General features: G+C 40.2%; 2 protein-coding genes across 3 annotated transcripts; one reads left to right on the top strand and one right to left on the bottom strand.

The window, feature by feature from the left end:
- Positions 1 to 1,547: 1,547 nt before the first annotated feature.
- Positions 1,548 to 9,279, top strand: LOC126615607 (uncharacterized). 2 transcript variants are annotated; one of them, XM_050283456.1, is made up of 8 exons: positions 1,548 to 2,508; positions 3,264 to 3,452; positions 3,614 to 3,706; positions 3,802 to 3,984; positions 4,062 to 4,164; positions 4,267 to 4,452; positions 5,244 to 7,702; positions 7,916 to 9,279. In XM_050283456.1, the coding sequence occupies exons 1-8, from the start codon at positions 2,275 to 2,277 to the stop codon at positions 8,507 to 8,509; spliced, it is 4,041 nt and encodes a 1,346-aa protein (XP_050139413.1). In that variant the 5' UTR covers positions 1,548 to 2,274; the 3' UTR covers positions 8,510 to 9,279. The 2 variants fall into 2 exon arrangements, with proteins under 2 accessions (XP_050139413.1, XP_050139422.1); XM_050283465.1 differs by having other exon boundaries at positions 7,919 to 9,279.
- A 371-nt stretch (positions 9,280 to 9,650) lies between these two features.
- On the bottom strand, positions 9,651 to 14,082 carry LOC126615620 (DEAD-box ATP-dependent RNA helicase 31-like). The gene is made up of 10 exons (XM_050283476.1): positions 12,919 to 14,082; positions 12,738 to 12,844; positions 12,428 to 12,483; positions 12,028 to 12,252; positions 11,443 to 11,649; positions 11,244 to 11,330; positions 11,047 to 11,142; positions 10,620 to 10,835; positions 10,203 to 10,385; positions 9,651 to 10,070 (listed from the first exon to the last, which is right to left on the bottom strand). The coding sequence occupies exons 1-10, from the start codon at positions 14,007 to 14,009 to the stop codon at positions 9,843 to 9,845; spliced, it is 2,496 nt and encodes an 831-aa protein (XP_050139433.1). The 5' UTR covers positions 14,010 to 14,082; the 3' UTR covers positions 9,651 to 9,842.
- Between the last annotated feature and the right edge of the window lie 11,619 nt (positions 14,083 to 25,701).

Raw genomic sequence — 25,701 nt, forward strand, 5'->3', positions numbered from 1 at the left:
TTCCTTTCCTTTTATTAATATTTTTAAGAAGTAAGAGACTATTTTGAGATTGTGCATTCACATTAGCTTTGATTTGTTGACTCTAATGTTCTTTTCACTATTTGTTGCAGGCCTTGCTCTCATCTTTAGTAATGTTCAAAATTCAACCATTGCTTGAAAGTTGGAAATGGTACCAAAATTTTAAAATTAGTAAAGTTCCATGTCAAATCATCATTGGAAATTATTTCAAAATGCGTTGTAGCCCAACTCATGTGTACTCAGTAACTTCTAATTTCTTCAAATTTGGAGTGTTTATGTATTATGCCTATTGTATTTTTATCTGTATTTTGGAAGTTATGTAGAATTGTAATTTCATTGGTTTTTTATGGTTAGATTGAGCAACATATACACAACTGCCACATCCTATACTCTACTTTTGGATGTTTCAATTATGCCGAAACAATAAAAAAAAGGAAATAATCAAAAGTAAATTTGATTGCACACGCATATCATGTGTGCCTGTTGCTAGTTTGTATTAAAGGAAGGGTTTTATGTGCAGATTACCAGTTAATTATGTAATTCCAATAATTTATTTAAAACTTGTGGGGGGAATGATCACCTCGAGTAAGGGCTGGTTTGGTATTGATATGCTTTAAAAAAAAGATTATGTTGTCCTGTGAGAATAAGTTCATTTTTGCTGCTTTACGTTTTCAGCTTTTTTCCATCAAAAACTGTGAAAATAAGTTGTTTTTAAGTGTTTATCAAACACTTTTTTTAGTTCAACTTTTTTTTATACCAATTTTTTATAAAAGTACCTCAGTACCAAACCAATACTAATTCAGTAACGCAATCGGTATAGCTTTCATCCTTATTAAATATTATGTAATCCAAGAATTTATTTAAAACTTATGGTCTATGGAGGTCAATCATCACCTCTAGTAATTTAGTAAAGCCATCGGTATAGCTTTCCATCTTTTTGCAGAGGCTGACTGGGTTTGGTTAAGATATATATCACCGACCTCCAAGGAAAAATGGAGGCTACGCTAGCCTTCATGTGCAATAAACACTAAATCATATTTGATATGCATGTTGAGTTGTTTTTTATCTCTTTATTTGAAACGAAGGTAGGTTGGTATCTGCAAAGTCGGGATTTTTTTTTATTTTTTTTATCTTTACTAGAAAAAGGGTAGTATTAGAAAGTTATTAGTTTTTTGAGATGGAAGATGTGGTTGGTGGTGATGAGTTTTTAGGGTGTATATAGCAAAACACCCTCACTTTGGAGCCATAGTCCAATTAAAAGGTACTTTAACGAAAAATTTCAGGTACTGTTTATTTTAACGAAAAATCATATTTTTACATTAAAAAAATCAATCATGATACTATTCACTTTACCCTAAAATTCAAAGTTTTCAAATCTTTTTAATTAGTTTTCCTCTAATTAAAACCATATCTGGGTTGAAGCACACTAATCCCAGATCATTGAATAGAACCCATCAAATAATATTTTATTTTATTTTATTTTAATTTCACTAATAATATAAACCTTTTTTTATTTATGATTATGCCCTCTCTCTCCTCCTCAGTCTGTCTCTCTCCGCCTCAATTTCTCTCTCCCTTCCTTCTCCAATAAATTTTCATATGAAAAACCCCTCACAAATGCGCCTCAACCTCCAATCCAAAATTTCTCCGTCTTTGAAAACAGAAAAATTTAAAACGACCTAATTTTCATCAAAGCCTGAAAGCCCTATTCAATCTAATCCCTACCTTTCTACCCACATTTTTTCTGGGTATTCTTTTTCTTCTCCTCCTTCGCCGAGCTTCTACTTCTTCCCCATTTTCTGATTTGCCGACACTACCAATAGTTGGTTTCCTCAGTTCCTCTAGGTTACCAAAATCCCATCCCAATCCCCCAATTCTCCCCTAGTTTTTCTAGGGTTTCATCCCTGTTCATCAGATTGGGGATTTGATATTTTATGTTTTGGTTTTTGTTTTTATACTGGGTAGGGTTCTAATTTATGATCTTCCTTCCCTGAATACCAAATTGGTTAGTGTTTCTGCAGCACATGAAAAATTCCTATCTGGGTTGTATTCCTTTGTATTTTTTGGAGAAAGGGTTTACCTTTGAGCAAAGATTTTCATTTTTTTGTACTTTTGTAATTAGTTGTTGCCATTGATTTTTGGGATTGGGAAAGAAGTTAGCTCTTTTTTTTTTTTTTATTCTGGTGGTTTTGGGATTTTTGGGTATAGGGAAGAGTTATTGTTTGGTGTGGAAGTGAAGGGAAAGCTTAGGCTTGCATGGGCGAACTTGAGGGGTGGGCAGAGCCACCAAGTGGGCTGTTGCCGAATGGCCTATTGCCCAATGAAGCTGCCTCGGTGATGCGAGTGCTCGACTCAGAGCGATGGTTGAAGGCGGAGGAGAGAACTGCAGAGCTTATTGCCTGCATTCAGCCCAATTCACCATCCGAAGAGCGCCGAAATGCTGTTGCCGATTATGTGCAGCGGCTCATCATGAAGTGCTTCCCCTGCCAGGTGGGACTTGTGTGTATACATAATATTTGTTTGTTTCAAAAACTGTAACTACACTTTAGTTTCAATTTGTGCTGTAACAATTTTGCCGCAGTATTCTCATTTAGTTCTATGGCAAGAGGTCGCACTTGGTGCGATGGCAAGTGCCTTCGCCCATGAGCGGTAGGTCTCGGGTTCGAGACTTGGGAGCAGCCTCTCCATAAATGGGGGTAAGGCTAGCCGACATTCACCTCTCCCAGACCCTGCGTAAAGCGGGAGCCTTGTGCACTGGGTACGACCTTTTTTATTCTCATTTAGTTCTATAGGGTAGAAATCAGTCATGATATTGTGTTTGAAGAGTATGCGTAAGTTAAGTACTTTAAGTTAGTATTGTTTGTATATTGTATATCTCAGATAATTTCGAGTTTCGAAAGACATAATGTGCGAAGACCAATAAATTCTTTGGGATGAGGATTTTTTGGAAGTTTAAGGTTCTAAAAGGAGAAGGGAGAAAGCACAAGTTTGTAGCTTGAGCTTATGAGAACAAAGAGGTAGATGAATTATGTATGATCAGAGTGGTGTGTAGAACCTCCCACCGTGTAAACTTGGAGACTTTGAAAATGATATATAATGCCAGTGATTTTTTTCAGCATGTCTTTTGTTGTGCCAAAATTGGGGCAATGGTCATGGTTATGTTATGAAAAGTTTTTGTTAACTTGTTCTACTGGTGCATATGTATTTCTGTTGATGCATTTATTTTTGTTTATAAATATGCGCAGGTGTTCACTTTTGGGTCTGTACCCCTCAAGACTTATTTGCCTGATGGAGATATTGACCTGACAGCCTTCAGTAAGAGTCCAAATATGAAGGACACATGGGCCCATCAAGTTCGTGATATGCTTCAGAATGAGGAGAAGAATGAGAATGCTGAATTCCGCGTGAAAGAGGTTCAGTACATTCAGGCAGAAGTAAGTTCCTCCTAGCATCACTAATACTTTTACCTTTTTTTCTATCTTGGCAATGTTCGTTAATTTTTGTTCTTTATTGTTATTAAGTTTGACTCCCTTTATATCTTGTATTTGCTTTGTTGATACTAGATTTAACCTTATTAATTCTTTTTGTACTACAGGTTAAGATAATCAAGTGCCTTGTGGAAAACATTGTTGTAGACATATCATTCAATCAGCTCGGGGGCTTGTGCACCCTTTGTTTCCTTGAGGAGGTAAATGGTTCATTTGATAACCTTGTTAACATGTGTATACTTTTCAGTCAATAGCATTAGTATGCTTTGACTAATTGTATTGTCTACTTCTGCAGGTTGATCATTTGATAAATCAGAATCATTTGTTCAAGCGCAGTATCATACTGATAAAGGCCTGGTGTTATTATGAGAGCCGAATACTGGGCGCTCATCATGGGCTTATCTCAACTTACGCATTGGAAACTTTGGTTTTGTACATATTTCACGTTTTCAACAACTCTTTTTCTGGACCACTTGAGGTAATCTTGTTACCTTGGTTTATTATGTTGGCATTATTCTTTGTGGATCCACTGAATGGTTTTCCTTGCTTATGCAGGTCCTGTATCGTTTTCTGGAGTTTTTCAGTAAATTTGACTGGGATAATTTTTGTGTTAGCCTATGGGGTCCTGTACCCATTGGTTCACTTCCAGATGTATCTGGTACTGATTTTTTGCTTAAAATTCGTAGTAAACTTTTGACCTTCAACCCAATTTTCTCATTTTTTTCATTTCTGGGTTAATTTGCGATTGTTCATGTTACAGCGGAACCTCCTCGAAAAGATGGTGGAGAGTTACTGCTGAGCAAATTGTTTCTTGATGCCTGTAGCTCAGTGTATGCCGTCTTCCCTGGTGGTCAAGAAAATCAGGGCCAACCTTTTGTTTCCAAACATTTTAACGTTATTGACCCTTTGCGAATCAACAACAACCTGGGACGTAGTGTTAGTAAAGGTATGTTGTTCCAAAATATATGTTCTTGGATAACTCTTTCTAATGGATTTACTTATGTTTCTAAAGTTATTATTTTGTAATTAGCCAACATCTTATTGGGCTGTGGTATGAGAAATAAATTGTTTACTTATTGGTCACGCTCATTACAAGGGTGTCAAATAGTTTATTTTCAAGGCGTTTCCAATTTGGGAGATAACTATGTGTATTACAAATTGAAAAACGTTGGACTTCAAATAATTAAGAACCTGATTTAGATTCCTCTTTACTGGAAGTAGAACAGAAGATGATGAAACCATGATTTTTCTGTTGGCTTTTTGTATGTGCTGCTAACCTCCCAATAGGCTCCACTTTTTGTCACTGAAAATGTACAATGTGCCTTGTCGGTTTTGTGTTTATGCCTCTTTTATATCTGATAAATGATAAGGGTCCATTTACATTTGCAAAAGATTTGGAGGTATAAATCATTCAACTCCAGTGCAACCTTTAGAAAAAGAAAACATATAGCTGAAAACAGCTGTGTGGAACTTGCATGATAATGCGGAAGGCAACAATATGCAATTTTTACTTGGAAATAGCCTCATTCAAATAGAAGAAACATGTCTTATATTTAAGAGAGTAGGGTTATTGCATGGGAGACCGAAAGAATAGTTTTTTCTGTTTGCAGTTGCACACAACTATACATATATACTTCATTTGTCTTTCCTGCTTGTAAGGTGTAACTTTGTGGCTTGATTGTCTATCCGTTCAAATTGTTGGTTGTTGGAATCATATATGTCTACGTATATTTCCAGGTAATTTCTTTAGGATACGCAGTGCATTTGCGTTTGGGGCTAAAAGGCTGGCCAGATTGCTGGATTGTGCCATAGAGGATCTATTTTCCGAAGTAAATCAGTTTTTTCTAAACACTTGGGACAGACATGGGAGTGGTCATCGACCTGATGCACCGCGAAATGATTTGAGGCGCTTGAGACCTTTAAATCCAGACCAATTACATGGATCGGAGAATCTTAGGAATATTTCAAGCAACCGAAAAAAGGAAAGTTCTTCTGGTCGGGATACTCAAGGTGAGAGAATGCATGGCTTCATTAATGTTCCCTCCCAGCATGCTAGTCATCGTTTAGAAAGCACCTCCGGTAACGGTAGTGTATCTACAGTAACTCATCCTCAAACTCAAAGGATTCATGGGAACACAAACCTCACTAGATCCTCTGATATGATTAGAAAGGAAACGAATTCCGACCTGGGTGCACACATTGATAAAGGTCAGAGAAGTGCTAAACCTGATAACTTGGTGAATGACTTACAAGGGAGGTTTCTTTTTGCAAGGACACGCTCTAGTCCTGAGCTTACTGATACATATGGTGAAGTTTCCACTCAAAGTAGGGGCAAAGCCCCAGAGAGTGGGAAAGGTCAAACTTCAGCAAGGTTGGATAATAGCAGGAGGAAAAACTTGGATTCTGATAGTATGGCAAGCCACAGAAATAGATCAACTGATGATCCTTCATCTGCTAGATCCATCTCATCCCGCCAAAGTCTTGATGCTGCCGTTGATTCAAATAACTACCTTGATGAGTCAGGCATGAGTGTCGTTGCTGACAATTATGCTTCTGTTTTGGGGACACAAGGGATGCACCAAGAGGAGCAAGATCTTGTTAACATGATGGCATCTTCTGCAGCTCATGGTTTTAATGGGCAGGTTCATCTTCCACTCAATTTGGCTTCCGGTCACCTACCGCTTCCGATCCCACCTGCCATTCTTGCTTCTATGGGATATGCTCAGAGAAATATGGGTGGAATGGTTCCTACAAATTTCCCCTTGATGGAGACTCCTTGGGGCACAAATATGCAATTTCCCCAAGGTGTTGTTCCGCCGTCACTGGCCCCTTATTTCCCTGGCATGGGGTTGACCTCAAATCCTGAAGATTCAGTGGAACCTGGTAATGAAAATTTTGGATCTGTGGAAATGAACTCAGGTGAAACGGAGCATGATTTCTGGCATCAGCAAGAGAGGGGATCTACTGGTGGGTTTGATCTTGATAATGGAAGTTATGAAATGCTTCAGGAATTTGATAAGCAACAGTCAACCTCAGCTGGTTATAACTTTCATCCATCATCTCGCGTAGGCTCCTCCGGAAATTCTGTGCGAGCTCAACTGAAGTCTACCAAAGAAAATCATGAGTCAACAAGAGGGGAAGAGCATGTGAATAATTTTCAGTACCAAGATAAAAGAGGTAATGAGGTTTACTTTGATGATCGAAGTGTGAGTTCTAGATCTGCCACGCATGCAAGTTCAGTGAGAAGTAAAACCTCCTCTGAGAGTTCTTGGGAAGGATCATCAGCAAAGGTCTCAAAGTCAACAAGGGAAAAACGTGGTAGGCGAAGTGCTCTTTCAGCAGTGCCATCTGCTGCATATGGGAAAGGTAAGAATGTGTCCGAACATTCGTCTACCCAGGCAGATGATGACAACAGAGATTGGAATTCATCACCTACAGCTTTAGGTGCCGAAATGGTAGAAAGAAGCACAGGACCTCAACCTGTTGCGCCTTTCCATTTTCCAGGGCATCAAATGGCCGGTTTTGAACAAACTCAGACGAGTGGATCAGATTCAATGGTACCTTTTGCTCCATTGCTCTTAGGTCCTGGCTCACGACAGAAAGCTACAAATGATTCTGGAATGTTTACATTTTATCCTACGGGGCCTCCGGTTCCATTTGTTACAATGCTTCCTTTTAATTATTTCTCGTCAGAAACGGGAACTTCAGATGTATCAACAAGCCAATTTAGCAGAGAAGAGGGACCAGATAATAGTGATTCTGGTCAAAATTTTGATTCATCTGAGGGAGCTGATCAGCCTGAGGTGCTAAGTACTTCTAGCTCTATGGGAAGGACTGCTCCTATTGAGCCATCAGAGCATAAGTCTGACATTCTTCACAGCGACTTCGCTAGCCATTGGCAGAATTTGCAATACGGACGGTTTTGCCAAACTTCTCGGCACCCTTCACCTGTGGTTTATCCTTCACCAGTTATGATGCCCCCTGGTTACTTACAAGGAAGATTTCCTTGGGATGGTCCTGGGAGACCTCTTTCAGCCAACATGAATCTCTTCACTCAGCTTATGGGTTATGGACCTAGAATGGTTCCTGTTGCTCCTCTTCAGTCTGTTCCTAACAGGCCTGCCGGTGTTTACCAACGCTATGCAGAGGAGATTCCAAGATATCGTGCTGGGACTGGGACATACCTGCCAAATCCCGTAAGATAATATAAACTCGTTCCTTTGTTAATGATTATTTTAGATTTTTTTTAGTTAAGCATGTTGCATCTCCCAATCTTGGTTGTTGGGCCATGTGGTTTCTAGAAAGTTAAGTCTTTGGTTAAACATGATATAGAATCTGTTTTCCCTAGATTTATTATAACTTAGAACCTGCCGTCGGATTATTTCTCTTACCTCCTTTAATTACTTTAGAAGGTTTCTGTACGGGACCGGCCTTCAAATACGAGAAGGGGGAATTACAATTATGATAGAAATGACCACCATGGTGACAGAGAAGGGAACTGGAATGCCAATTCAAAGTCACGAGCTTCTGGGCGCAACCACAGTCGCGGTCAAGCTGAGAAGCCAAATTCCAGAGTAAACCGTTTGGCAGCCAGTGAGAGCCGAGCTGAAAGGTCATGGAGTTCACATAGGCAGGACTCATTCCAGTCATATCAATCTCAAAATGGTCCTATCCGCACAAACACTACACAGAGTGGTTCGACCAATGTTGCATATGGCATGTATCCGGTACCAACCATGAACCCCAGTGGGGTATCTTCGAATGGACCTTCCATGCCACCTGTTGTCATGCTATATCATTATGATCATAATGCTGGCTACGGGCCACCTGCAGAACAACTTGAGTTTGGTTCTCTTGGACCGGTGGGATTCTCAGGTTTGAATGAAGCACAGCTAAATGAAGGGAGCCGGATGAGTGGGGTATTTGAGGAACAAAGGTTTCATGGTGGCTCTACTCAACGATCTTCACCTGATCAGCCTTCTTCACCCCACCTCCAAAGATAGTTGGTTCAAGTATCTCCCTTTTTCTGTTTGGGGAAGGAGGTCGTTCAGGGTTAACCATGGCAGTGTCTCGTGGCCAACTATTCTGAAGATTTTATTCGGAGCGATTTCCTTTTCATTTTGTTATTCTCGACCTATCACTTCACTGGGATTGTATTGCGATGCTTTCCATTATCTTAACAGGGGAGTTTGATCATTTTACCAGATTAGTGGCCCAGGGGGGATTATGAGATGAAAGGTGAGGAGTTTCTGCCTTTAGCATTAACCGAACAGTGAGGGGATGATGACGGTAGAAACTACAATGACAGTCCCTCGCAGCACCGAGGGTTCCCTGCTCTTGCCCCATTCTTAAGAGGGGAAGGAATTAGACTATTTCATTCCGTGATTCTTGGTATCTTCTTGATCACATCATGCCTGCTTTGAGTTCTTATGTACACTAGATAGTAATTTACTCGCTCAATTTTCGTCAAGAACAAGATCGGTGGTAAAATGATGGTGATGTGATGGTGAGGAGGTGGGACTCTGCGGCTTTATTGTTCGTTCTAGGGTTAGGCACGTTGTAACTCTACTGAAGTAGAAACTTGGGTTTAGGTTCAGAGTTTAGGATTTTACTGTTAGGAAACCGTTCTACCAGGAATCTCATGCACACAATGTATTAGGGTTTTTGGATAAGAATACGTGTACCATTTCTCTTTGATGTACTCTCTAAGACTTTCTACAGTGTAGCAATAACACCACCATAGATGAAATTGTAACATTTTCGGTTTCGCTGACGGTTCTTTTTATCCTTTTCATTTTTCAGGTACAGTAGGTGTGCATTTACATTCATTTCTTTCTCAACATATGTTCAAAGTAGATGATTTATGTCATGCTTGAGAAATTTGTTCAGCTCTCGGAACACCTAGGCGGGCAACACCAGCTGGTGTTCCGAGAACCTAGAAAATTTTCTCCATGCTTATAGACGTCGAAGCATTGCAAGTTATAGACCCGAAAGGTGGTGAAAAAATAAAACAGGTGAAATCGACGATATAATTGTGTTTACAATGAGGGAATGTGTACAGATGAAATGTCTTTGGATTAGGGTTTGTTTAGGCCCTTAACCCCTTTTTTCATTAGGTTGTCTTGGTTCTCGTAACATGGATCATTTCAAAACCGACTTTTCATGAATATTGAACCCATCCACAATAATTTGTGTTTAATAGTGTTGCCAGTGTCAGAATAACTTCTATTAAATCAACACGTAAAGTATCCGAAATCTCTTCGATTTGAGGTTAGTTTTTTCCGATGTTAACTAGTAATCGAAACAATCAATTCATCTAAGCTGCTGCTGCCGGAGCTACTTGGAACGCAATCCAGGGACATTCTTAAGCCCCATCTTGCCGAGAACAAGCTTGGGAATGGCGGGAGGGTTGTCCAGCCCCATGCTTCCGCTAAATTCGTTAGCAAGCTCGACAAGCCTATGCTTATCGCGCCCCACTTTCTTGTTCGAATTGTAATACCCGAGCCACGCTTGGTATGCTGCTTCTTTGTTCTTAATCTCCACCTTGGACAGTGCTCGTTCCACCTGTTAGACACAGTTCCAATATTAAAACATCAAACTATATGCTTCAAGGGATTACCCAACAAAAAAACTATATGCTTCAAGGAAAACCGGGATGAAACAAGTGACAGAGATAAAGAGGGAGAGGAAACCCACCTTCTTCATAGTATCTGGATCGACTGAAGGTACCGAAGCCTTGGTTATTGGCAAATCCTTAATATTGGACAAGAAGAAGTCCTCCCAAGGAGCCAGTAACAATATTCCTTGCCCCACTTTGCCTTTACGACCAGTTCTTCCAAGTCGATGTATATACTGTTGTCTATCGGCTGGCACACCCACCTATGTTTGCAACAAAGGGGAGAGTGTCAACAATAAGAGGACTATAGGTTCAAATCTACAGCGGCTGAAGTTGCAAAAGAATGTACTGAAGCTGTTTATGATGCTTAAACAAGGTCAAGCAACTTTGGTAAAAGATTTTGAAAGCCATGGAACTCGGGAAACTGAAAGCCACAATTTAAATATTGCATGCTGAATATATGGCAAAGGAACTTCTAGTTAAGTCCTGCATATTACCTGTATGACTAGGGAAACATCTGGATAATCAACCCCGCGTGCAGATACATCAGAAGTCACAAGGATAAGACCCTTTGATTTCCGGAATTCATCAGAAACCCTGGTTCTATAACTCTGTGGCTTTCTAGAATGGATCTCTCTGACATTCAAGTTCAGCTTGCCAAGAAGGTCTGCAACCAGTCGTGTGACCATTGCGGTAGTGCAGAATACAAGAACCTGTGCATAATACAAGAATCACATGCTACATAAGATAGCAATAAAGGTGATGCAGCTCACATATGTTATATAAAATCGCAATAATTGTGGGCAACACAAATCATGCTTCCTAAGAAATATATCTATGGTATTAAATAGATATTAACGAAACACCTGAAAGCATGGTGCATGAATTGAACAAGCCAAGGTTTTGGGGTAATACAATGCCTACCTTATAGTCAACGTCATCTGCAATATGATTTTTAAGAAGACTATATACTATGGAAAATTGGCTGTCCAATGGAGCGACCAAATGCGTCTGTGCAACCTGAAATCATACATACAAAATACAAACATAGATATTAATCATCAAATTGTCAAAATTATGTCATATCAATACGTCTTCACACACGTCATAAAAGAACCAACCTGTGCATGTGTCTCTTCACTGCCTTCTTCAACTGTATTGATATATTCGTGATCTCTTTTCAAAGCAATATGACAGATTTGACGGACCTACAATCAGGAAGAAACCACTGTTCATGTACAGTATTTAAATGTGTGTTTTTTCACATTTTCCAAAAAAAAAAAAATACACATTACCACAAAAATAAGTAGTGAAAGAAACCTCTTCAGGAACAGTGGCGGAAAACAAAAGTGTCTGCCGTTGTTTGGGAACAGCTGATATAATCCTTTCGATATCTTTACGGAATCCCATATCCAGTAAATGATCAGCTTCATCAAGTATAAGGACTTTGACACCCATCAGCTTAGTTGCAAAACCTGCGGTATTCTCAATGTGATCTTTGAGCCTTCCAGGTGTAGCAACAAGAATCTGGATGTTTTTAGGGTGTTACATCGCGTATAAACAGTGCCCATTAAACATGTCTCAAATTATGTTGATAGGCATTTTCATCTTTGTCCGTAGTTGGCATAGTACTAAAGCATACACAAAGTAAGAGCCAGTATCAAGTAGATGGAATCTAATGATCTACTTGCGAACCTTCGCTCCCCATTAAACCTTAAGTCAACTTTATAAAAGCCTATCAACTAGCTTGATTCAGCTGTTTACCCATTAGACTAGCTTATGAAATTCTAGTGCTATGTCAATGCATAATAAATCATTAGCTCAGTTTATATTTAGCTGGTGAAGTTAATGAAACAGGACGATGCAGTAAATGACAAAGTTCTCCAGCAATGATGAAAACCTTACCTGGCAAGGGTTGGCTTGGATGCGTTTTTGTTCTAGAGCAAGTCTTGTACCACCTATCACAACTTGGACACCAATAGAAGGATGATATTTCAACAACTTATTGGCTTCTGTAGCAGCTTGACTGGCCAACTCCCGAGTTGGGCATATAACAAGTACAAAAATTGGGGGTCGCTTATTATCATGGGTGATAGGAGGTGAATTTACAACAACTTCAATTGATGGAAGCTGAAACAAAGAAACTCAACGTCAAGTAAGATGAAAAATCTCCTGTAACTGCATAAATGGAGAATACAATGGAATGCCTCAGATAAACCAAAAGCAGCATGGAATTTATCATAAATGTTGCATCTTTTTTTAATACGAGAACATTACACACAGAGAAACAAATGAAATATCTTACCAAGAACGCCACAGTTTTTCCAGTGCCCGTTCTAGCCTTGGCCAGGACATCCTTGCCTACAAAATACAACTAAGTAGAATAAGCATTTCCATTTCATGGACACGCATGGAGATCGATCAAATTTTAGATGGAAAAACAAAAACAGACATCCTTAAGAGGACATAGTAGTTACTTGATCTTATTTATATTATGGCACTCCTGATTAAACAAAGTTTCTGTTTCTTTCAGTGTCCTCGTGATGAGGACTTGTTTACAACAAGATGGCACCCCTTATCCTAAAGTCAGTGCATGATTTCGTAAAGAAATAAACCTTTCAGTATTACTGGAAGAGTAGCTTCTTGTACTACAGTCATCTTTTCATATCCTGCATCCTTGATTCCTTTCAAGGACAGCGGAGAGACGGAACATTGATCAAACCTGCAAACATTCAAAATAAGTTAAACAAGAAACTTGTCAACAATCCATTATGAAAATGTTGATGTTAAACATACCGTGATTCACTCAAATAAGAGTCGGAGCTTCCAGCTGAACTTTTCGGCAGAACCTTTTTGCTCACTTCATCCTCCGAACCACGAAACAAAGAAGCTGCATTTTTTTCTCTTAATACTCCAAAACCATCATCATCAGAAGTAGCAGTATCACTCTCTTCCTCACTAAGAAAATCCCCAATAACACCGAACTGTTTTACCTCCTCCTCTTCAGTATCATCCATTACACGCAATTCCTTACCCGAATCTCTTCCACCTCTATTCCTAGTAAAAGATTCCGCTTTCACCTTTGAACTCAAACTCCCTTTAGAAAATGAATTTGAATCCCCACGATTGTTTCTACGGTGAAATCTGTCTTCCTGGTCGTCATCACTCTGAAATTTCTTATCAAACCGCTTGCTTGCCCCTGCATTTCTCGAAAAGGAATCATTTTGGGCCGGAAATCTTCGCCTACTCGAATCTCCAAAATCGCGATTTGAATTCGGATTCCCACGATTGTTTCTGGGTGGAAATGATCTCTCTTTCCTATCACTCCCGGAATTATTATCGAACCTCTTACTCATCCCCGGATTTCTCGAAAACGAGGACTGATTGGGGGACCGAAACTCTCGCCTTCTCGAGTCACCAAAATCTCCAGAGTCACTATCTCTCCTGCTCCTCTTTATCGGATAAGACTCCCCATCGGTCGCCCTCTCTCTAACCGTCCCCCTACGGCCCTCCGGTTCGCCACGCGAGTCACTCTTTAACTCGCTGACCCAGTCACCGAGCTCAGCCTCGTCCTCAATCAGACTCTTCGAAGCTCCACCCGCCCTTCTCTCGTATCCACGTGGCACCTCGGACCCGGACCCTGTCCTGGATCCCCGGAACGCCCGAGTGGAGAATGCCCGCTCAGTCTGCAATGAACGGCGAAACCCTAGGTACCTGAGCCTTACGGGGAAGACCCGCGACAAAATGGGTACAGCCCGAGAGGAGGAAATGGAGGGCGCGAATTTCATGGGCGGGAAATGGGCCGCCGGAAGAGAGGCGCTGAGGAGTCGGAGTTGGGGTAAAAGTCTGACGGGCATGAAAGTGGCCGAAAGAGACGTCGTTTTCATGGAGGTTTGTGTGGTGGAGAGGTGTGAGGAGTCCCCAGAAATGGGGATTTAGGGTTTAGGGTTTTACGAAATGTTAGCGTTCGTTTTTTATAGTTCCCAGAGAGGATGGGGTGTAGGCTCCAAAGCCAACGACACCGTTTCAGCTGATTTGCAGTGTGTACGAACTCACAGCAGAGCATCCGATGATCTTTTTCTCTTTTGGGCTTAATTGGGTCATGGGCCAGCTACCATTTTTCAGACAAAGCATTTCTTACCGTCATAAATTAAAAATTGAACTATTTGCTCACAAAAAAATGACATATACGAATTAGCTCTCAGTCTAACGATACTTAGGGACAAAACATAATTAGGAGCGGAGATGTGTGGCGGGAACAATCGTTCCCCTACTAAAAATGACAATTAGTATAGAGAAATATTAGAAGAAATTATAAAATTATTGATTAACGTGTGTCTCATAACGATTAACTCAGCTTGTTTCAAAACAACTATGGTTTGCTCCCTTTTCTTGTGCTTAAAAAACGTTGAGTGGTTTAAAAAATTACCAAGAACATAGACAAAAGTCACAAAAGTGTGAAGAAAGATGAAATATCGAAGTGGTTCATCCTGCCCTCCAATAATCTCTTGATGGGTTTGAACAACCTTGGGACCCCTAATATTTGGGTAAAACACACCAAAACAGTTCATCAACGATGTGTACAAGTTTTTTTTTTATCTACTTTTATTTTTGGATTGAAGACGCGTCTAAACTTATTTCCATACCCAAGCTAGTTAATCAATTCGCTTATAATTTACGTATTGTACATGTATGTATATATTTTAATTTATTTGAAAAAAAAAATTCCGCTTTGTAACGGAATTTTATGTCACAATGAGTTGTACATTCCTATTTTAGTTTGAGTCTTCCTAATTGAGTCCGAGTCTTAATAGGAAATATTTCTAATTTTTTTAAACATATTAGAAATTTGTTATAAATTTAAGAAAATTTTAGGAAAAATTCGAATTTTTGATAGATTATAAAGTTTATAGGAAATATTAGAATTTTTTTATATATATTATAACTTTTTAGGAAATATAAAAAAATTTATATATCATAAATTTGTAGGAAATATTAAAAACTTTTACAAAATATTGAAATTTTTAGAAATTGTTTACAATTTTTTTCCATAGATGTCGTCATCACTCCCCGTCCGATTATACTTGTTTACAAGTTTACAACCCCTGAAATATGTGTGCGGACACCAAAAGTCAACATGCGGTTGAACTGCGAGATGGGAGTCGTCATTCGCATGAGGTGCCCAATGAACGCCTCTAAATGGAAAAATATATCACTTGAGGTGAAGGAAGCAATGATGACTAAGTGTGTTTTTTTCAGTTTTATTATTTTTAATAATTTTACTTATTTAGTGTATTTTTAAACTAACATTTTTTTTTCTAGAACATTTCGAGATCGACTTGGAAGAGTCAGGTATGTTCGACTACATAACCTAGTTGTGGACTCGGCAATTCAGGGAGTGGGTGCACGTGCTGCGCAGGCATTACAAAACTTTTGAAGCTTATGATGAAGCTCTGACCCATCCACCCCAAGAATTTGAGCATAGGATGGACGAGTGGCATTGGATATGCTGTTATTTTCAGAACTTATAATTTCTAGAGAATCTAGAGATGAAAGTTTTTCAGAATTAAGCAGTTGGACAATTACATGAGCCACCAAATAAATTTGTTTTTCAATTTTAATATAATTGTATGAACATTTCAGTTTAATAATTAAATAATTTTTTTATATTGTAATATCTTTTGAGATTAATATAAGAAAAATTAATTAATTAATTTACACTATATTTGTACCATACTTAGGGCCTCCGTATTTAGATCTCATATAAATACTCGGGGGACTCAAATGTAATTATGTAATAAAGGAGTGGGCAAATATATAATAAGTGAGGATCCTTTATTTTATAAAAGGGACTCATCACCCTCACAACTGGGGGAGGCCAATTCCTAGGCCATGAGAAGCCTCCTCACATCCCCTAAGCTCTAAGCTCTCTCATGCTCTCACCCTCATAATCAAGCTCTTACAGAGAAATACAATATCAGTGTGGACGTAGCCCAAACCTTGGGGTGAACCACGATACATCTTGTGTTATTTACATTTATTGCAGATTCACGGTTGGATTTACGTTGTTCCAAGACCTATCCAGTTTTGTGCATCAACATTTGGCGCCGTCTGTGGGAATCGACACAAAAACTATGTCAGTTCTCTTTCATTTATTCACATCCGCCGTGAATCTGCAAAACCCAAGAACCCATAAACCCTATCCCTCACTTGCGAGACCCTATCCTCGTTTTCTCTCATGATGAAAGGCTTAACGTGAAGCCCCTAGCAAGCAGCAGGCCATGGGCCTCATCTCTGCGCAACTACAACTTGATTCCGATGGTCATTGAGCACTCATCCCGAGGGGAACACACGTAGGACATCTTTTTCTGCCTCCTCAAGGAGCAGACCATCTGCACCAATGGCCCCATCAACGACAACACCTTCCACGTCGTCGTCGTGCAGCTTCTCTTCTTGGAATCCGAGAACCCGTCCAAGCCCATCCACATGTACCTCAATTCCAACCGTGAATGAGTGCATGATAGTTGGGTTTAGTTACGACGGGATGATGACGTTTAAAGCTAGCCGAGCTTTACCCGGACCTGGTGGGGACCATGGTAGTATCCAGTTGATCCTGGGCATGACTCGCTCGGACCGCGACGCTATCATGCAGGGGTTCGGGTTCTCGTCGTCGTCAGAGCTTCTGTTGCCAAGCTCGGTGAAAGTGTTCAAGACTATGCATGTTAACTTATTGACTGCACTTCTAAGTTCACGGAGTGCGCCATCTGCCTCACCGAGTTCACCTCCGGGGACGAGATCCAAGAGCTTCTGCAGTGTGGCCACGGCTTCCACGTTATGTGCATCGACAAGTGGCTCTGGTCGTACTCGTTCTGCTCGTCCTGCCGTCAGGTTCCAGAGATCTCTAGTCTTCTTCTCCTCCACTGCCGGTCCGGTCCATGACTTGAGCGCCCAAAAATCTTTTGGCCTGGGACGAAACCTCTCGGCTTTACTTCTGGGACTCAGATAAGCTCTGCCTTCACTGGATCTCCATCTGGTTAGGCGAACCCAACCCGACTTTAGTCATCGCTTTTTTGCCTTCCAAGGTGGTCTCTACGTTATGTTTCTTTATGGGCGGACTTCCAACAAAGACAATGCAACCGTTTGTAGGACTGTAACTGTTGGTTCACAAATCTACTTAAGAGGAAACTGAAGATGGTAGAACAGTTTCAGGCAAGCAAATTGAGGCTGCTCCCGCGAGAGTTCTAAAGGAAAACAGAAAAGGAGCAGAGAGATCAAGAAAAACAAATGGGTGGTGTCGAAAAGGCTGTCCAAGCAGCTGTCACTTTAGAGAAAGGATATTGCCTTTAATCATGTCATCAAGCGACATATCCAAGCAGAAAGCAGAAACAAAAGCAAAAGCAAAAGAGAAAGGCGCCGTGGGAAACAAAAGCGAAAACAAAGCAGAAAAAAACCTGCAAAGCAGAAAGCAAAAGTAAGGAATAAACACCCACACTGCAAAAGCAAGGAATAAACACCCCACCAGAATGATGTGATTTACTTTTCTTGTTTTTGAATGGTGTAATTTATTTTTCATATCTTTCGGAGATATCTGTATAACCCTATCAGAGGGTAATAAAAAATAAAAAAAACGGCAAAGCCCAAAATAAATGGGCTAGAATGTTATGTGGAGGGCGAAGGCCCATATGCCTAAAAGAGCCAGGCCCTCTATTATCACCAACCAGGTGATCAAAAGTACGTCTAGTGCTACAAAAATTATTCGGCAGCTTGTCGCTATTATCACCAACTAGGTGATCCAAAGTACGCCCAATACTTCAAAATTATTCGGCAGCCTATCGCTATTATCACCAACCAGGTGATCAAAAGTACGCCCGGTACTCCAAAATTATTCGGCAGCCTGCCGCTATTATCACCAACCAGGTGATCAAAAGTACACCCAGTACTCCAAAATTATACATGAGCATTACTTATGTCAATCATACATAAACATTTCATGAGCATCACTCATGTCAATCATACATAAACATTCATGAGCATCACTCATGTCAACATCCATGAGCATCACTCATGTCAACATCCATGAGCATCACTCATGTCAATCAACATAAACATTTATGAGCATCACTCATGTCAATCAGCTTCAAAAGCTTCAAAAGCTTCATTTACAAAAACTCCAACTTCAAAGCTTTACTTGCAAAGCTTCGCCTACAAAGCTTCAGTGCAAGGTATACCAATACCGCCTCCGAACAACCGCCACGTCGGCCCATACATGGATCAAATTTGAAGTCTCCAGCCAACAGACTCTATTGACTGCAGACTTGGGGGACTACACTATGTACCATATATTAGGCTTCCACAACTAGGCCTCATGAAAAATACTTGGGGGACTTAACCCATTATTCATGTATTGAGAAGCGAGCCCTTATTTTATAAAAGGGACTCCCTCACTTTCATTAGAGAGCACTCATCACTTATGTATTGAGGAGCGAGCCCTTATTCTATAAAAGGGACTCCCTCACCATCATTAGAGAGCATCGCCGCCTGCTGAGCAACCGCCTCGCCGCGAGCATCAACTCTAACCCATCATTTATGTATTAAGGAGCGAGCCCTTATTCTATAAAAGGGACTCCCTCACCTTCAACGCCATAAGCTGAACGAACCAAGGCAACATAAGCCACAAGCAGAGTAGCCTCGCAACATGTGCTACTTCTAGTTGAGCACCGCCTCATATCGAGCATCAGTTCAAGACAACATCTAGTTACTTCGGCCCACACATGGATTGAATTTCAAGTCTCCAGCCAAAAGACTCTCTTGACTGAAGACTTGGGGGATTACTGTATGTACCATACTTAGGGCCTCTGTATTTAGATCTCATATAAATACTTGGGGGACTCAAATGTTATTATGTAATAAAGGAGTGAGCAAATATGTAATAAGTGAGGAGCCCTTATTCTATAAAAGGGACTTTTCACCCTCACAACTGGGGGAGGCCAATTCCTAAGCCATGATAAGCCTCCTCACATCCCCTAAGCTCTAAGCTCTCTCATGCTCTCACCCTCATAATCAAGCTCTTACAGAGAAATACAATATTAGTGTGGACATAGCCCAAACATTAGGGTGAACCACAATACATCTTGTGTTATTTACTTTCTTGCAGATTCACGATCAAATTTACGTTGTTCCAAGACCTCCAGTTTTGTGCATCAACACACTGCATGATATATTATCTTAAAAAAATTAAAACAATTTGGCTGACAAAAAAAGTCGTCGAACAAGTATTTTATATTTTAATTTTTTTTATAAAGCTTAGCCAACGAAAATTTCATCGGTCTATATAAATTTTATCATAAAATACCATTTTGCCCTATAAAATTATTTGATCGGGCATGTCAGGCTGGTCGAGCAAAGTTGGTCAACTCACATTTACTGGACGAATGTTTCATTGGAATATTTGCACGACAATTTCTTTTTTTCATCGGGCAAAACTTTGTGCAACGAGCTTTATGCGACGAACTTCGTCCGATGAAATTTATCAGGCGCCATACAGTTGGGTAACGAAACTTTATCTTGCCTGACCAAATTAGAGCTGTTGTTAGATTTATGTGGTTTAGATTTGGTAGCTAAATGGATCGAGTTCATATATTTGTTGGTCGGCCATATAGAAATGTTGGCAATTTGTAAGTTGATGAGAGGTGCATGGCCCCGGTATGCTTATGAGTAGTTGAGCGAAAATAAAGATCAGAATTTACCTGAGAAAGCTGATTTCCAGGCACCATAACCATCATTCAAACTCACATGGTTTTAGACCAAACTGCCTTACGTACGTATCTTAGGACGCTTTCATTTAAAAGTTTGAGACTAAGTCGACAACCCTAGCTCTTAACTCACATACGTATACGTGTTTAGTTGTAGAAGACTTATTGAATTGTGTTCACTCTAATTCGAATATCATTTTTTGATAAGTTTGGGTGCATGTGGTGTGATATATTTGAGTAAACGAGGAGTTTATATAGTTTAGAGTTTTGTATTTTTAAGGGCTAGTTTGAAAATATTAAAAAAAACATTTATTTATGCTCGTATAAGCACTTTTCGTGTAAACGTTCTTATCAATAGATGCACATTGAAATTTATGAAAATATTATAAAATTTATCAAATATTTCGATGTGCATCTAATTAATAAGAACATACAAAATTTTGATGTTTCTTCTATAAAGCTCTTTCCGGTACTTTTTTTACATATAAGCACCTTTAACTCTTTTTAACAACAGTTATTAGCTAGATACGCTTTTGATTACCTTAAAACGGTTTTTGCTATGTTCTAAAAACACTTCCAAATAAAACATGTCTAATAATATGTATGGATTAATAACACTATATGATGGTGTTATTATAGTGATACTATGTGATGGTATACATAAAAATAACTTATCCATATCAAAAAGGGATGCTATATATATTATTTGGAACTCTAAAAACTTATTTTACACGTGTATTTTTCTTTGTAAATATAAAAAATTTGGAGTGCAATATGAGTTTTTTGGAATGCTAATAACAACTACTTTAAAATAACTCTTCATGATTTTTCCTCTTTCTAGTGTAATTTTGTGAATCAAAATTCCTCATCTTTCTTCACTCCTTTTGGTGTTAAGGTTAAGCTTGAATGATCGAAGTTCTCTGAGCTTGAGCTAACCCTAGCATCAATTATTATGTCAGGATCCGTAAGGGTAAATAAATTCACATGATAAAACCTAGTTATATTTATATTGACAAATACCAAAGCGTATGATAGGGTCCCAAGAGACATTCTTTGGAGGATTTTAGAGAAAAAGGGAGTACGAGTAGCATATATCCAAGCTATAAAGGATATGTATGAAGGAGCAAAGACTGCCGTAAGAACTCATGAAGGACAGACCGAAAGCTTCCCCATAACTGTAGGATTACATCAAGGCTCATCCTTAAGTTCTTACATTTTTGCGTTGGTAATGGATGAGTTAACAGGACATATTTAAGATGATATTCCTTGGTGTATGCTTTTCGCAGACGATATAGTGTTGATAGATGAAACTCAGGAAGGGGTAAATGAGAAGCTTAACCTTTGGAGAGAAGTGTTAGAATCTAAAGGTCTTCGCCTAAGTCGATCAAAGACAGAATATATGGAGTGTAAGTTCAGTGCAAATGGAGGCCAAAATAAGTTAGGGGTGAGGATCGGAGATCAGGAAATACCAAAGAGCGACTGCTTTCGCTACCTAGGATCTATCTTGCAAAAGAACGGAGAATTAGATGGATATCTCAACCATATAATACAAGCTGGATGGATGAAGTGGAAGAGTGCATCCGGCGTGTTGTGTGACCGTCGTATGCCACTGAAGCTCAAGGGAAGATTTTATAGGACGGCAATTAGGCCGTCGATGCTGTATGGCACAGAATGTTGGGCGGTGAAGCATCAACACGTACACAAAATGGGTGTAGCGGAGATGAGGATGCTTCGTTGGATGTGTGGGCACACGAGAAAGGATAAGATTAGGAATGAGGATATCCGAGGTAAAGTGGGAGTAGCCAAAATTGTAGGAAAACTGAGAGAAAATTGGTTACAGTGGTTTAGACATGTGCAAAGAATGCCTACTGACGTTCCGGTTAGAAGATGCGACTACGGGATAGAGGTTCAGGGCCGAAAGGGTAGAGGAAGACCTAGGAAAACTTTGGAAGAGACTCTAAGAAAAGACTTAGAGTACTTGGATCTAACGGAGGACACGACACAGGACCGATCACAATGGCGTTCTAAGATTCATATAGCCGACCCCACTCAGTGACTTAGATTTTTCAAGTCTCTAACCGAGAAGTTTTCCTCACTCGAGAAATTAAGGGAACATTACCTCAACCTACATGTTTTACTCACAAAGTTTCAACATACAAGCTTCAACAAAAGAAAAATTCAAAGAACTTAATGAAGAAGGCTTTGGTGTATTTAACATAATACGTTGAAATGAAGTAAAGCTTATTTATTGATATCTCCGATAAGTTAAAAATATGTACATATACATGAGTCAAAATAAACAAACAAGAGGGGGCCTTCACAAAGGTTGCTTAGGAGAAGTCTCAGTAGTCGATAGAGCCCTAGAAAGAGAAGGCACCGGAGAGTGATCACTCGGAGCCTCAGTACTGGACAGAACCCTAGAAGGAAGAGGCATTGGAGGCTGATCATTTGGAGCTTCATTACGCGGTACAGCCCCAGAAGACGAAGGCAATAAATGCCTTTGGAACAAACCCACAAACCTCTGATGATCAAGTAAAATATGACCATCAGATTCCTTCATTTGATCAAGCTTCTTCTTCATGTTTGTAGCATAGTCATGTGCGAGCCTGTGCAACTGTTTATTCTCATGCTTGAGCCTTCTAATCTCCTGCTTGAGACTCATCACTTCAGCAGCCAATGATTCAACTTGGCGGGTTCGAGCAAATAGGCGTTGGGCTATATTAGACACAGAACCTGCACATTGAACACTGAGAGCCAGATAATCCTTAACAGCCAACTCATCAGACCATTTGGAAAGAAGTCTGTTATCTTTGAGAGTGAGAAGGTTCATGGCAACCACCGCAGCGGTCATATCATTCTTCATCACGGAATCCCCAACGGTAAGAGGACCAGTAGAGGATAAGAAGGATGGGCGCCATATATTGTCTGGAGAAGGCGCGACTGTCTCTTCACCAAGGTTTAAGTCAAAACGACGGTCGGAAGGGCCAGAAATTTTCAAAGGTGTTGAAGAGAGAAGATGTCGGACAAATCAAGATCTTAGAAGTGCAACAAGGGAGTTTCTACTGGTGGAGATTCAAGTGTGCTTTGGAACTTAATGCCAGCCTCTATAAAAATCTACACTCGACGAAGCTTCAGAAATCGAAGAGGCGCCTGCTCAGAAATTGAATAGGCGTTTGCTTTCTCAAAAGCTGGGCTGCTCAGAGACCACGAGGGCCGATCTCAGAGATCGAAGAGGCGTTTGCTTTCTCAAAAGTTGGGCTGCTCAAAGACCACGAAGGCCAATCTCAAAAATCGAAGAGGCGCTTGCTTTCTAAAAAACTGGGCTACTTAGAGACCACAATGGTCGATCTTAGAAATCGAAGAGGCACATGCTCTCTCAGCCTTGTTAGCACTTGTCACATGCACACTTAGAAAGCACGTGAATTTTACTGTTCAATCATCCACTTTCCACACGTAACATCAGCTCATGGGTACCACATATAATTTTGCCAAAGATCTCTGAAAAAGTTTAGACACGTGAAGCTTGCAGCTCCCACTACATCGCTATGACCAAGAAGGGTAAAAGAATAGCAAAGAAACAGCACTAACAAAGTTTAGACATATAAATTTTGAAGATCTAGCTACCATATTATTACCCACAAGGGTAAAGGAACAGCACCACTGCTGGATAATTGGAAAGTCCCTGTGTGTCAACATCTGTGCTCCGTGGCAAGGTAGACTAGCAAAAATGCCCAACCTTTACTCACATTCGAGAAAACACTCCCAACAAGATTGCTTGCTCCAAAATCAAAGAGGCACTGCCCTCCGAATCTCGAGAGCCAGACTCCCAACAGGATTACTTTCTCAAAAATCGAAGAGACACCGCTCTCCGAATTTCAAGAGCCAGACTCCCAGCATGATTGCTTTCTCAAAAATGGAAGAGGCACTGTTCTCTGAATCTCGAGAGCCAGATCCCCGATAGGATCGTTTGTTCAAAAACCGAAGAGGCATCACTTTCTCAACTTTGAAAGCCAGATTTCCTTGGATAAAGCCTGTCTGTAATTTTCACACGCAACATCAGCTTTCCAGATACCACAGACCACTTTTTCAAAGTGCTCTGATAAAGTTAAAACACGTGAAGCTGGCAGCTTCCACTACAGTGCTATGACCAAGAAGGGTAAATGAATATCATTACTACTTGTTGTTAGGGAGACTCCTATATATGTCGACCTCAATCCTCAACGGACAGGCAGACCTGCAAAAATGCTCAACCCTTCCTCATATCTGAGAGGGCACTCCCAATGAAGCCTCTCGAAATACTCATCTTTCTTTCCCCCGATAATACCTCTGCAAATAAGCTACACCAGAGCAAGAATATCTCATATCATCAGGGTTAAAAGCAAGAGTATCTCATATCATGCTTTTTCCCTGTCTTTTCATTTGGCCTTGTTCTTACCTGCAAGACAAAAAGAAAGAGAGCAATCAATCAGCACTTGGAATCAAGCTTCTAGTCAGAAACTAACTGCCTGGAACCCCTTACCTGATTACTTACCTGGCATTGCTCTCGAGTACTCATCTTCAACATCTTATGCTTCCAGAGAAGATACCACATCTGCCTGAGGAAAGATAGGGCAACTGAAAAGGATACAAGGAAGCATGTGGAGACAAGTGTAACAGAACACGTGCCGATACTTCCACTACTTTGTCAACAGCAAAAGTATCCCATACCAGCAGGGTCGAACGTACTCTATATTTGATGGACTTGTTTTGACCATCAAATTCTTCAGTCGGCCTTATACTCTGGAGGAAACCAGAAAACCTTCCAGCCCAGTTCAAGAATAAGCATGTGGAAAGTTACTTTTTCAAAAGCAAAAGCATCTTATAACATCTCTTCTCCTTTTCTTTTCTTTATCCTTCATGCTGCTTGCAAGATAAGGAGAATGAGAACAATCAGCCAGAACTCGAAATCAAACTTCTGATCTGGGACTGATTGCTTGGAGCTCTGATTGCTTACCTTGTCTGTCACCTCTTTCAGCAAATCCCCTAGCTCGGCGACTTGGGAGACTCCTACTATATGGTTTGTATCGCGCTTGACCAAGCCTAAAACTACAAGTAATCTTCAAGTGAAATTGATACATTACCTTGTGCATCTCCACCAGTTAAAGATACCACCCCTGGACGGAGGAAGAGTACTTCCAGAGAAGATGCCACATCTACCTATAAGACAGATAAGGCAAGTGAAGACGATACCACACTTCGGTACTTAGAAGTTTCGTGATTACTCAGCGGCTTGGATCTTGCAAGTCCCCAACTGAGGAGCTTCCTTCACTCGGGAACTTAGGGGAGCATTGTTGTACCATACTTGACCAATCCTGAAACTACCAAGCACCGGTCAACGTTATACTGTCAATGACCCAGAAGAGTTTCCCTCCAACCAGGAGGCCAATCACAAAGCGACACATGTCAACATCAGAAGCCAATCATAGCGCGACACGTGTCAACATCAGAAGCCAATCATAACACGACACATGTCAATGTCAGAACAAGGCTAGAAACTCTCTTCTATAAAAGGAGATCATTCTCCCAAAATATTTCCTAATGCCATTTGTACTAAATCATTCACTTGTACCCACTCAAGGAGAGCTTGAACCTATGTACTTGTGTAAACCCTCTACAATTAATGAGAACTCCTCTACTCCATGGACGTAGCCAATCTGGGTGAACCACGTACATCTTGTGTTTGCTCTCATGTTTCTATCATTTTACATACTTATCCACACTAATGACTGGAGCAATCTAGCGAATGTCACAAACTTAATACTTTCTGTTGTACCAAAGTCCTTACTGA

The sequence above is a fragment of the Malus sylvestris genome, chromosome 1 (assembly GCF_916048215.2).
Source record: "Malus sylvestris chromosome 1, drMalSylv7.2, whole genome shotgun sequence".
Lineage (NCBI taxonomy): Eukaryota > Viridiplantae > Streptophyta > Magnoliopsida > Rosales > Rosaceae > Malus > Malus sylvestris.